Source organism: Homalodisca vitripennis, chromosome 1, assembly GCF_021130785.1.
Source record: "Homalodisca vitripennis isolate AUS2020 chromosome 1, UT_GWSS_2.1, whole genome shotgun sequence".
NCBI classification, from domain to species: Eukaryota; Metazoa; Arthropoda; class Insecta; order Hemiptera; family Cicadellidae; genus Homalodisca; species Homalodisca vitripennis.
The window spans coordinates 189,723,816-189,736,991 of NC_060207.1; the positions used below are offsets into that span (position 1 = coordinate 189,723,816).

At 31.9% G+C, this 13,176-nt stretch overlaps 1 protein-coding gene and 1 long non-coding RNA gene across 3 annotated transcripts in view; one reads left to right on the top strand and one right to left on the bottom strand.

Annotated features, from left to right (window-relative positions):
- The window catches only part of LOC124352942, a 34,465-nt gene that overhangs the window by 9,751 nt on the left and 11,538 nt on the right, over positions 1-13,176 (top strand). For both annotated transcript variants that reach the window (XM_046802684.1, XM_046802683.1), the window contains exons 4-11: positions 1,932-3,469; positions 4,617-4,742; positions 6,042-6,211; positions 7,381-7,553; positions 8,571-8,755; positions 10,333-10,580; positions 11,625-11,891; positions 12,921-13,116. In XM_046802684.1, the coding sequence (XP_046658640.1) occupies positions 1,932-3,469; positions 4,617-4,742; positions 6,042-6,211; positions 7,381-7,553; positions 8,571-8,755; positions 10,333-10,580; positions 11,625-11,891; positions 12,921-13,116 (2,903 nt within the window). The remainder of the gene's footprint in view (positions 1-1,931; positions 3,470-4,616; positions 4,743-6,041; positions 6,212-7,380; positions 7,554-8,570; positions 8,756-10,332; positions 10,581-11,624; positions 11,892-12,920; positions 13,117-13,176) is intronic.
- LOC124352943 overlaps positions 6,093-13,176 on the bottom strand; it is a 31,866-nt gene continuing 24,782 nt past the window's right edge. The window contains exon 4 of the long non-coding RNA XR_006921558.1: positions 6,093-6,232. This is a non-coding gene — a long non-coding RNA (uncharacterized LOC124352943). The remainder of the gene's footprint in view (positions 6,233-13,176) is intronic.

Here is a 13,176-nt window from a genome sequence, read left to right on the forward strand (position 1 = left end):
ACGTTTTATAGTAAACATTAAAAGAGCATACAAATCTGGCCAAATATAATTTTATAATAAATAATTACATAACAGGATAAAATAACATAAGAGGTTTAAACTAAGATAGATAGGTACATGAAAATTTAAATGATAATCAACAGGTTCATAAATGAATTTATAACTGAATTTATAATAGGCGATAACAATTACTAACAAAAATAATCTAGTATAATACACAACAACAAGAACGCTTAAACCTAACAAAGAAAAATGTCTAACACAGGAACATTTAAAAGTTCATGTATACTATAAAAAGGACTTAAGACCAACCATTTGTAAATTTTATTTTGAAAGGTATTAAAGTTGATTACTTTTATTCTCACAGGCAATCTATTGCAGAGATTTCATTGCGATGTGGCTGGATTTGACTTTTTTCAGTATAGCGAAAAGAATTTCCAGTAAATTAAAATTTCGAGTATTCTTTGAATGTATTACAATTGTAAATTGATAAGATTCTTTTCTTCTATAAATAAATGACAATAGAATAAATATATATTAATTAATACCGTTACAATTTCAGACACAATAAAGGTTTATAATGTGCATTGTATACAGCATCATTGATAATCCTCAGTGTTTTTTTGTATCAACAAAAGCTCAACTACTTTTCCTCCTGCTGTTTGACTTTCATCAGGTATTGATATCAACTTAGAGACTGTAACTTAGAGGACCATTCAGAAAGTAACCTCAGGTTTGTTATAAATGAAACTCAGAAATAAGTAAAGGTATTTTATTAGATACATCTTAAAACTAAATATTTCCACTATTTTTCAACATAATTTCTATTTAAATTTAAACACCTATCATATGTACTAAATTGTACACTAAATTAGAAATTCTTCTGCCACCTGTGCTTGAGCCAGCTGGAGATTGCATCTTTGAGTTTCTCATCATTCTCAAACCAGTGAGAGCCCAGCCATTTCTTTAAGAGCATGAATGGTCACTTGTCACAAAGATGGACAGACAATGACTCGATTCTAAGAAGACCTTGCCGGGTTCTTAATAATAACATCTCAGGCTCTATGGAAAATAACATGTGTAATGTGTAAATAGTCTCTCCGCCTCCCTCGGAAGAAGTGGGTAGATTTTGTGACAATAGAATTATAATAATTTATTCCTTATAGGATTTACACGAAGTCAATATATTGAAAACCATTCAAGATACAAAACCATTGTTTATTATAAAAGCGTAGGAAATGTCATTAGCATTCCAGGACAATTTTTCCTTTCTCTCTAGGTCCAAAATTAACAGAGTTATGATTTTAAATGGCCTTTAAAGTGGAACAAAATAGCGTTTCAAGCTGACCAATGAATTGAGCCAAGACATTTATATATAATATAAATTTTTGTATCACGTTTCAATTTGTTTGGGCTCTTTTGTACATACATATTCTCAGAACATTTTACCTTAAATAATGATTTTAACCAATTCTAGAATATTGGCAAATTATTGGTTTGTCTTAACTAAATTCTTAGCCTCGATGTGGAAGGCTATCTTTAGTCAAAAATTTTACACCAGAACTGATAGACCAAAGTTGAGTGCAGGGAAGTTTCTTCATGATTGGCTGAAGCTTAACCAACCACAGATTAATCTGATATTGATTGCTGATTGGCCAGGTTGGTGAGCTGGAAAATCTCATGATAGTCAATTGTTTGTGTTTACAGACTTTCTTATATTCACAAATATCATGTAAAATTTGTGAATTTGAAAAAATATATGATATTAAATGATAAGGTAATATTGTGGATATAGAAATACACTAATAATTACACTACTCTAAAAATACTCCATTACTTGTAAGGATTCATGGAATGTACATTGAAGTTCAGGTATGACTAAATATTTCATAATTTACCAAATGATCACTTTAATTTATACAATTTTGTAGGGCTTTTGTTGTTCTTGTGACCAAACAAAAAATGACCAGAGGCAGCCCTGTGACAGCCATTCTCTTGATATAAAGAGCCTTCCAGAACAATCTCGATATGCCCACCCTCACCGGAACAGATCCAGTAGAGGCCTGGAGGCTATAGAACCTGGACTGGAGTTATCTGCTAGCAACAGCAACTTTGAAGAGGAAGAAGATGAGAACGATGAGAATTCATTGTCATTGGCTTCTCAGTCTCAACCATTTCTGAAAGGAGTGGTGGCAGAAGAAGGAAATTTTGCATTTGAAAGCCATCTTGAATCTGGTGTTCTTGAAAACAGCAATGATGTTTTTATAAATGATCAGAGTTTACTGGATGAAAGAACTGACAATGATGGTCCTATATCAGGTGTCATCAGCAACCTAAGTGTTAAAAGGTTTCAGTTTGACTACTCAATTGCTCCTAAGGATTTGTGTAGCACTGAGATTTCAGAGCCGGGCTTGAGTTTTGGAAATGAGGATGAATTTCAGTTTACAACCTCAAGTGAAGGGGGAGGTAATAATTTCACGAATTTCTTAGCTGACATAAACAGTACGTTATCAAAGGAAAAGTTAAAATTGTTAATGATGAATAAGATCAAATTAGAGAAGTATGAAGAAAAGATGGAGAGCACTACTTTGTGCACGTTTCCAGAAAATAATGAGAAATATAATCAGATAAGATCTTTGACCTCCAAACAAGAGGGGGCGAAGAATATTACTAAAGTATTTCCAAAATCAAGTCCAAGAGAATTTTCTTTGAAACTGATAAACAGAGATAGTGAACTGAATATTGAATTAGTCACTAAGAGAGCAAATAACTTTAACATCTCAAGTAAAGAGAGCTTACTGTCCACAGCAAATTATGACACAAAAACCACAGAGAAAAGTACTAACAATTCTTTTGTCAAATTTGTAAAATTACTTAAATCACGACCTCCTCTATCTCAAAATATCAGTGGTATAAAACATTTAAAACAGGGGAATAAAGTTAATGCAGATAATGAAACTAATGGCATAAAATCAATTGAAAATATTGTTCATAAATTAATTCCAATTATAAGTCCTCCATTTATGAGTTCAGAGGTTGTTAATTACAGCACATTGCAGTTAGAATTGAAAAATGCAGAACAAATCACACAGAATGTTACTTATGAGGATCAGCAGAAACCTACCACTGATGGTTTCCAAACTGCAACCACTCAATACCTTAGAAACAGCAACAACAAATTTACTTCGAAGAAACGACTGCAACAATCATTAACAAAGCAGAACAGTAGTTTAGATGACAGTGTGCAGAAGCACTTATCTGAATTAAATGAACCAGGATTGGAAATAGACAGAACCCGCTTAAACTTGGAAGGTCACCAGAGCAAAATTATTGAGAAGAGGGATGTATGTGTGAATGACCGACAGATCCGTGGAGGCCAAAGTTGTTCTCCAGTCGCACAACTCCCTTGTAATGCAGATCCCGTCACGTATTACGAGAGTGCCCACTGTCTCCGCTTCAGTGACCTTTGGTAAGTGCTGCAGAAGCTTTTTATAATAGAATGGGGCAACTCTAGGTACTTAGATACTTCGTAATTATACATAAACAATATAGGAAGGGGTGTAACTCACTTTCTTGGCTCCAGCAAAGTGGGCTTGAATCTTAAACTAAGGTTCTAATACAGTCTCAATAACTCTGTATCAACATCACTAGAGTTCACTAGTGTTACCATAGGCAGGAAAACGTTATATGTCTGTTTGCCATGTTATGAAATATTAAATATATTTTATATTATAACAATAAAATATAATAATATATTACATATAATTCCTGGAAATCCTAGAAACATATGGATTTAAATGAAAATTAGTATGAACATTGTATTGAATCAATTTTGGCCCAAGATGGTTGTTCAGTAAGTACCCTCAACCCTAAAGGGGTAAAACTCTAAGATGAAATACAAATACGATTTCTGCACAACTTCCTGCGCTAATCATGAATGCATTGGTGTAAACCAAAATTAAAATATATTTTGTGTGGAAACCATATCAAATGGTCTTTGAATCAAAGAGGTGCAGACCCAGAAAGAAAAGTAAACATCATTCTTTAAAAATTCATGTGACAAGTATACAGTGCAGTTAAATTTTTAAATGTTCTTCCAATGTAATGTGATGATTTTGCATATCATAAAGTATTATGAAATGGAAAATCCATGTTTCTATTTCTTTTATTATTCCAATTTTGATTATCTTTGGGGTATGGAATATTTTGTGTTAAAAATGTGATATGGTAAGATAAAGTTAGAATTTTGTTGTTTCAGCGGTTTGCAACAAATCTTCTTTTAGAACTAGCCATCCTTGCATTTTGCTGTGAGATGAATTCCTGCAAAAAGTATTCCATACCTGTTATCAGAGTAAACATAAAAAAGTATGATATTAGTAAAGTGTCCACATCAATTTATTTATTTATCCATATTAAAAAAATTTTAAAGTGTAAATTTAAATAAATATTTTTGATATGGTAAATACAACCTATCATAAAAAATATTTGGGGAGGGTCCAAAATATATTTAAAACAATCATAATTTTACACTTAGCAAAAAATTCAACTAAAACTTGCACCAATATTTCTTTGAAGAATTATTTTTTGTTATTTAATTTATTTTGATCTTGACACAGGTATAATGTACATAGATTAGTGAATCCAAGAGTGGAAAACTCAATAACAGTAAAAATCTATGCTAAACATAAAACAACCGACAAAAGGATATGTTGGGAAAATCTGACAAAGCGTTTACCTGGAAGGTTAGTATTAAGAATGTACTTTTTATCTAAAATTCTAAGTTTTAGCTATTAGTTACCATGTATTTTAAGACTTCTTTTAAAGTAGGACTTAAATAATGTAGGTGTAGAGAAATCCAGTGGCAATAAACCAGGATATAGTTTATGACATTAATCAATCCAGATTTGAGTAGATTTTCTTTTTTTTCAAAGAGAGGCAGATCCTTTTTTAAGCATTAACCTGTCCACCCTAATGGGCCACTGGTCTGTGCGAGGATCTTATTTTTTAGGAGAGTCGATAACAGAACAAGTCCAATGGTATTCATAAAATGTGCTATGATAACAGACTGGATTTGTGCTATCTCTAACTCAGATCCAAAGTCTGATGTTTTAGATAGCTCGGCTATCGGCCCTCCAGAATTTTCATTCTATTCTATTACTTCTATCAATAAACGAACTTACTTCTTCTTCTTAGTCTAACTGGGTCATGTTGGCCTAATGCGGACTAACCACTTTAAAGTTAAATTGTTATTGTTATTTATTATTTCATTATTGTGTTTATTTTGATTGTTATTATAATTTAGTTTGAAAATTAAATTAGTATGTTTGCCTTCTTGCACTGTTTAATTTTCTTTTCTATGTATTATGGTTGTTTGTTAATGGTATTTGGTGTGGAAATAAATCAAATGAAAATAATGGGTCGAGTGGTTTTTCTTCTGTTTTGTATTTGAAATTTATTTATAATAAACATAATATATTTAATACTAATAACAATGCATTGATGTTCTTTCTTATAAAGTGAAAACTAAAATAATAGACATTAATTTGTTTTAAAATGTTACAATATAAATTTTGCTATAGGTACAAATACATGTTAATTATCCATGAGTTATTATTCTTGAAAATGAAAAACAGATATTCTGGTAGCAATTTTTGATTTACCAAACTATTTTATTATCTTGTTTTGTGGTCTTGTCAGTGCAAGATGTTTGCATTCACAACTTTGATTTGCTTGTTGACAAGATTTACATATCACTACTTTATGTTATTAGGAAGCTTTAATTTTCATAACATCTTTTACAAAATTGTTTGTCTTTTGAAAATTTATATTACAGTTATGAACACTACTAAATGTACTCATCACAGCAAATGTAATGTTACATCAAAATAACACAAATTTAATAATATTGTGTATACTTGTAACAGAACTTTTACTGAATGCAATGAACAAACAGTATTCTAAATGATTGAGGTTGAAAGAAATGTAACATAAAAATAAATGAATATTGCAATAAAATGCTTGACTGTGATGTGGATTGGCAGAGTGGGAACGGCAAATGAGATATTGACTGACGACGCCAGAACCATTGTGATCTGGTACTCAGCGGATGACAAGGTGGCGTACAGCTTGGACTGCTCCAGTGACTACCTGCTAGTGCCACAGCCTCTGCCCAAGAAGTGCAAGGATACAGAGCTCAAAACAGTTGGCTGCGGTAGAAATCAATTCCATTTTCCTAAAACAAGTATTGTGCTGTCTTTACTGTCTGTGTAATTTCCCAAATTGTGTGCGTTTCTTCAAATATCTGCTTGTGCATTCCATGATTGATTTTGAATTTTTAGTTAAAAACACATGAGATTTAAACTGGTAAAAAGTCCTTAGTTTAATTCTGAAGGATCAGCTGCTTTGAGAGGCAGGGGAATGCAAGCTTATTTTCTTTTACTCTCCTACTGACCATCAACTAGACTCTGGTTGGTGTCATGTTTGGTTTTACTAAATATTAAACTATTTATTCAAATAAAAAACTCCAATAAATGTTTTATTTGTATTCGTAATGCATTATACAATTTACAAGAGGTAATTATAATTTAAAAATTCTGTTGACAAATTTTAATAAAGCATAAAATTTAATATGCAGTTTGTACCGGCCACCATTTTAATTAATATATTATTAAAGTATTTTAACCCAATACAGATATAAATATGAAAGTATTAAAAAGTGTTTTAAATCTGTCACAAGCTTAAATTGTTAGCTATAATATACTTTTATATTTCTTGTCAGTATTTTTTTCTGAAAAATAATGAAATGTTTTATAAGAAAATATACCCAGTATAAAGTACAATAAAATATTGCTCATCCATTTAAAAATACAACTGAAATATTTTTATCGTGACAACTGCAAGGGTGCTATGTAAAGCTCTGTTGTTATTGGCCAGTGAAAAAGTCTTGCACTTTTTATTAAATTACTATTTCTTTTATAAGTATTAGTAAAGCATTTTGTATTTTATATTTCTGAAATTATTTTAAATCTTTAAAATGTCTTACTTATAGATCCATTTGCTAAAATTCTGGCTATCTTGAAAAGTTCTGTTAAAAATTACTCAACTCCTCAGAAACTGCAATTTTACAGTTTAATGTATTACGATAGCTATAAGTTGTTACTTTCTCTTTCTATGGCAAAATTTTCTTTTCTTTCATAACCTAACCAACAGATTTATTTCATGCTGTTCCATTGAAATTGTTCTTCATTTGTCATGTCATCATAATAATTTGTAGACAGATTAAAAAATAACGAGTTTCGAGTTGTTGTTGAAATATAAGAGAAATGTTTACATACACTGGTGAGACAACTATCACTGTGTGAACCCTATCTGTTGAGGCAGGAGGCCCAGGTGAGTATCTGGTCCTGAGGGAGAATGAGATTACGATGGATGGTGATGAGTGTGATCGCGCTGGAGTCAACTATGGAGCGTTCTCCCGCCAAACTCACCGCTGCCAGCACGAGGCCGGCTCTTGCCTTAAAAACCAACCCTTGCAGTTCTGGAGAGACGATAAAGTGAGTTGATTGTGACAGCTGAGGGAGTCATCAAGTTTAGATGTAAAAACATTTTTTCCATATAAATATAAGAATTTGATTAATACCATGACTTCACTAAAAATTAGAGCATATGACAAATTCAGAGCAACATTATTAAAAAACTCTTAGCCTTACTCGCTGTTGGACATTAGGTGAGAAATATCGATAGAACATATTATTATAGAGTATAAAATCGTCGTAATGGTTTATATTGATAATTAATTATGAATGATAGTTTGTGTACTCATTATAAACAATATCCATGGATTTCAAACTTTCAATGTTGAGAAATATGTTGTTTAGTAGTTCCTTGTCAATGCAAAAAAGTATTCTCTATGGTATAAAATACAATATCAATTCACTTGTTGAATATTTGATAGATGACACATTTTCACGTTTTATGAACTTTCTAAGAGGAATATTGTAGAATGTTGTACAGTTAGTTAACATTCAACTAATAACAATACTTTCAAAATTTGAATGAAAGATCCAAGTATTTTATCCTGAGTTTTCTTCAGTACTACTAATATGCATGCTCTAGTAACATTTTTAATCTGATAAATTTACTTTAAGTTTTCAGACTATTAAGTATTGCTGAATAATTAGCATATGTCTCTATTTTGTATTTTGTTATGATGCTTTTGTTATTATAGAATTTTATGTATGTTTATGATTTCTGAATTCTCAGGAACTTACCCTTATCTACATAAAGATCTTAGACGGTCAAAACCCAAACATTAACATTGGTTTGTCTAATGTTTGAATTATTATTTAGAAATAATCTAAATTACTTTCTATTTTACACCATTTGTATCATTAAGACAGAAATATTGTATGGTAAAAGAATATAAAAGTATTTATTTACAAGAGATGAGATTATTTACACAGTAATTGTAAAAGGTTTCTTTGGAATTTTCATTACTGTAATCAGTTATATCACCAATGTAGGCTAATTATTGATGCTCTAGAGATTGAATAGAATGCGTGTGTTTACAGAAAGCAGCTGAGGAAGGGAGGTCTGGCCAGTATTTCCTCAACAATTTCATCTCGGTGAGCGATCAGACGATTCTCCAGAATGTTACGAGTGGCCAGGTAGTGTTAAGAGCCCCATACTACGAGCACTACCAGAGTCATATCATCATAGAGCTGAAGGCAGACCAAATTGACATAATTGCAGACAGGTGAGTTTTTGTAATTGGTTTTAACAGGCATTATTGGTGTTTTCTCAAAAGTAATCTTTTACTAACTTAGAAGCTAAAAGTGTCACAAGCTTAACTCTGGCATCATAATTATCCATCTGATAGATGACACACGGGAACTTACTGTTAGTTTATGTAGTGCTGTGAAGGGAAAAGTGACAACATGTTTCCAAATATGTTTTAGTTGGTATTGTAGCAAGCAAATAGATCATTGCGTACAGTGACCGTCTATATTTTAATCAATTAATTATTATAAAATAATAATGTGTAGTTCTTGACACCATTCTCTACATGATATGTGCAAAACAACAATAAAGATATTATGAAATGATATGATAACAATGCAAGAAGGATATCACTGGACACCTGTTGATGGTACAGGTCACAGAGCAATGATGTGGTGATACGGTACTAAAACAGAACTTGACAACTATTTATAAGTTATCTACTAATCTGTATTGGTGATATCTATGTTTCGATAGTTATGATGGATATATCTACAATAATAAACATTGTTAACAATAAATACATATTTTAAGTTTCTATATAAAAACAAATTTATACAGAACTACCCACCAGCTTTCAAAACATCATATCAAAGACGAAACTATATAGAATTAGCGGAAAGGTATTGCCTGATTGCTCTCCTGAGTGTGAGTTATGAGCTATTAGAAAGGATAATGTACAATAGAATCTCCTCTATTATTAATACCAGGATTCCTGTATAGTAAACTGGCCTCAGGAGTTATTGAAGCTGCTGTAACTAGATTATTGTTCTCACTCCATTTATTGAGAAAATTTGATAAAAATTGTTAACCTACAAAGTGTTTTTTGAAGGACTTAAATACACATAGTGATTATATTTCAGACTTAGTTTAACTGTCACTTATTTACAGGGTGTCCCACAAATAACCTGACAAACTTATTAAGTGGTTTCCTTGCATCCAAATAAAGAAAAAAGTTCATATAAACATATGTCCGGAAACCGTTTGTTGGCGAATGGAAATAGTTCATTTATAAAATATGATTATATTTAGTTAAAATTATAAAACTAAAATTTTGTATAGAAATACACTTATCTCATTTTTTATGATAATAAACTCAGAAACAAATACAGAGCACACACAAAAATAGGATGGAAGTAAAATACAATGTACTATTATGTTCTTTCTATATTTTGTAGAAAATTAAGAACCGTATACATTATAATTCATACAATATTAATTGTGTAAAACAAAATTAATTGTTCTTTGTATTTACTTGTAATATCTGTTTGATTTCTAAGTGAATGACATTTAAATTCAGGAAAGATCATATTTTACCAGGCAAAGTTAGGGCTTAGGATCGCTCTCTAACATTTAATATGGTGTCCAACAGCTCCCAAAGTACTACCAATAGGCAGACAGATTGCTTGCAAGGGTAGGTTTTCTCAGTAGTTATCCTTAAAAAAAAAAAACTAGTACCCACTGTATTAACAACTTTCTTAGAAGAAATTTGAAAGTGCTATTGTCTTAAGTGCTACAGTTAACTTAGGGCTAAACTAAAAATTTGTGATATAGGAGTGAAGGACAGATCACAGAGGTCTACATTGATGCTACATCTAACAAGTTTACCATAATAAAAGTTGTGGTTACGAACATGGGTATCGCAGTTGATTATTTTGGAGTGGACTTTGTGAACTGCACACACCCTCTCGGGCCATCCGACTTTGACAAGCCCAGCAAGGACGAGATACCACCACAACATCGCATGACCTACACAGCCACCATCTCCACCCCCATGAATCACAAACGCATTGAATGCAACAGTAAGTATGTCAGCTGACGTTTTCAAACTACCAATCAGAGTTTTGTCTCCAAATATGGAAGTCAGTTGCTTAAACTCTTCTTATAGATTCAATCACAAAATACATTTCTTAGAGAATTACTTTTAAAATTACAAACACAATATGTTCTTGTACACATACATATGTATTCTGAAATAATCATATAATGAATCTTTAGATATCTTTAGAACTTATTGAGTTTTCCAAGTGCTAAAATATAAGAAAATGAAAACAAATTACACAATGGAAAGAAAAAATACACAGTTTTACATTTGCGGACAAAGTTACAGAGTTACATCCATCTCGTCACAGATGTAACATTTTTAACCATGGTTACAGTTGTATTAATAATTTTGTTATTAATTTTTAACTTTCAAGGGCATTAGAAATGTTTATACTCTAGGGACTCAAATATCCGAAGTTGATGGGATTAAGGGTATTTCAAATAGATGATAGTTCAGTTAAGGTGGAACACCATTAAAAACTTGCTTTGGACAATACTGATACTAAGTAGTTCTAAATGAGATATTCTAAAAATTGAGCAGAAGCATCATGCACACACTTTTGTGTCACTATCTGTAGTGTTACAATGTAACCAATTCATTACAAAAAGCAGGCCAGCAGCATAACAGTATAATATGACAATAAGTCTAACTTTGTTATGTAAAACGTTTATAAAATATCACACATTTATTTTTTTTAACAGTAACATTATTTGTGCATGTGCATGAAAACATTGCTATGGGCGACAACAGAGTCACCACAGCGATTTATGACTTGATCACACTGCAGTAACATTCATGAAAGGCCTTTTTTTAGTCAGCCAAAATTATTTTTACGCTGTAGCGTAATGTGTAAAGCAATAAATAAAAGTTTTAGATTAGTAATTTTCATTGTTGTACATCATTATATGGGGAATGCTGCATGTGCGTGTGGCACTGTAAGTGTGTCTGCTACAACGCTACAACCACCCCCTGACTACACCACTGACAACTAGTCAGTATTTAATGGAAGTTTTTCTTTCAGTTGCCCTGTATAGCTCAGATCAAGAATTGGTAGCTCAGCGTCACATCATCATCGTGCGTGGGGAACGCTGCATGTGCGTGTGGCACTGTAAGTGTGTCTGCTACAACCACCCCCGGCCTGGCCTGCTCTGTACTCCCCTCAGTACCAAGCATTACCATCAAGCAGGCTTTGTGGGGCAGCTTCCAGTCAGGAGTGGTGCTGACTGTTCCACCCTCTTCCTGGTGATCCAGGGCCTCCTTTGGTTCTTCTTTTTCCTCCTCTTGTTTGGTAAACTCATTTTCTATTCGCTGGTTTGTAATTGAAAATAACTGATTTTTTGACATTTTCATTTAATCCTGTGTAATGGTTTGGCTTAAGTACTACCTGGATAAGACAGGTACAAATAATTTTTACATGAAAACATTAAAAATTGTCATTACGTACAATCTTAAAATAATGATATTATTTTTTTCATTATGAAGAAATATAATATAATTGTTTTGTAAGTCTTAAAATATTGATACAAGATTTAAAGTTTGTTTTTGTTGCAAGAATTTTAGAATTCAAGGTGATCTAGAGACTAGTATATGTTTGCTTATGAATTTTACCATAGTTATTGTAATAAGCAGGATTTTGATAATCTATACTCACCAAAACGCTAAGTTGTTTAATAGAAGTATTGTTAGTATATATATGTACAACAATAATACCTAACTACTATATAATAAAGAGTAATTTTGGAACTGTACAACATGTTTTATCTGATTCTAGAATTTTATCTTAGATGATGTGTTACCTAGATAATGTTACCTTAGATAATGTTACCTAACTTGGAATTAGCATGCAAGCTGTACACAATTATTTAACCATTGTTTGATATAGGCAACTTTTTAGGCAATACCTGCTAATTGAAGCTGTAAATAGTTTCAACTAATGAAGAAATGGAATTACTTATTTATTATTTTATATATATCTTGAAAAATTACACTGAGTGGCATAATATCATTTTGTTGTATACTATACAGTATATACAAAAATCTTGTATCACAATATTCGTTTATGTTAATCCCCAAAGCCACTGAACCAATTTCAATAAAGTTTTCTAGATATGTATTATTTGATTCAACTTAAAAGACAGAATACTTCTCAGGCTATTGTATACAATGTTAACACTTTGACTGCAAAGAGCAAATGGCCTATTAGAAAGAATGTAATAAACTGATGCTGTATGTTGTGGTTGTTAACAATATAATTTTGTGTAATTTATGAAATGTATACATTAACAGCATTTTATTCACACTATTCCTGTTGGTGAAGGTATGATCAAGGCCTTGCTCGGTTTGTGTATCTCGTATGTGGCGGTGTGGGGACTCTGGTACGTGATGCCAGATGAGGCTCGTTGTCTCTACTGCTACATGGAGCCTCACCTTGCATGCTACCCTCTGGTCAGGGACAGTGAGGGTTACCCCATCCACCCTCGCAACTACACACGCACTGTCCACTTCTTGCCCTGGTCAGTTAGCTATGTTTAGTTACTTTTTCTAATACTTTATTATTATTGTGTATGTATTTT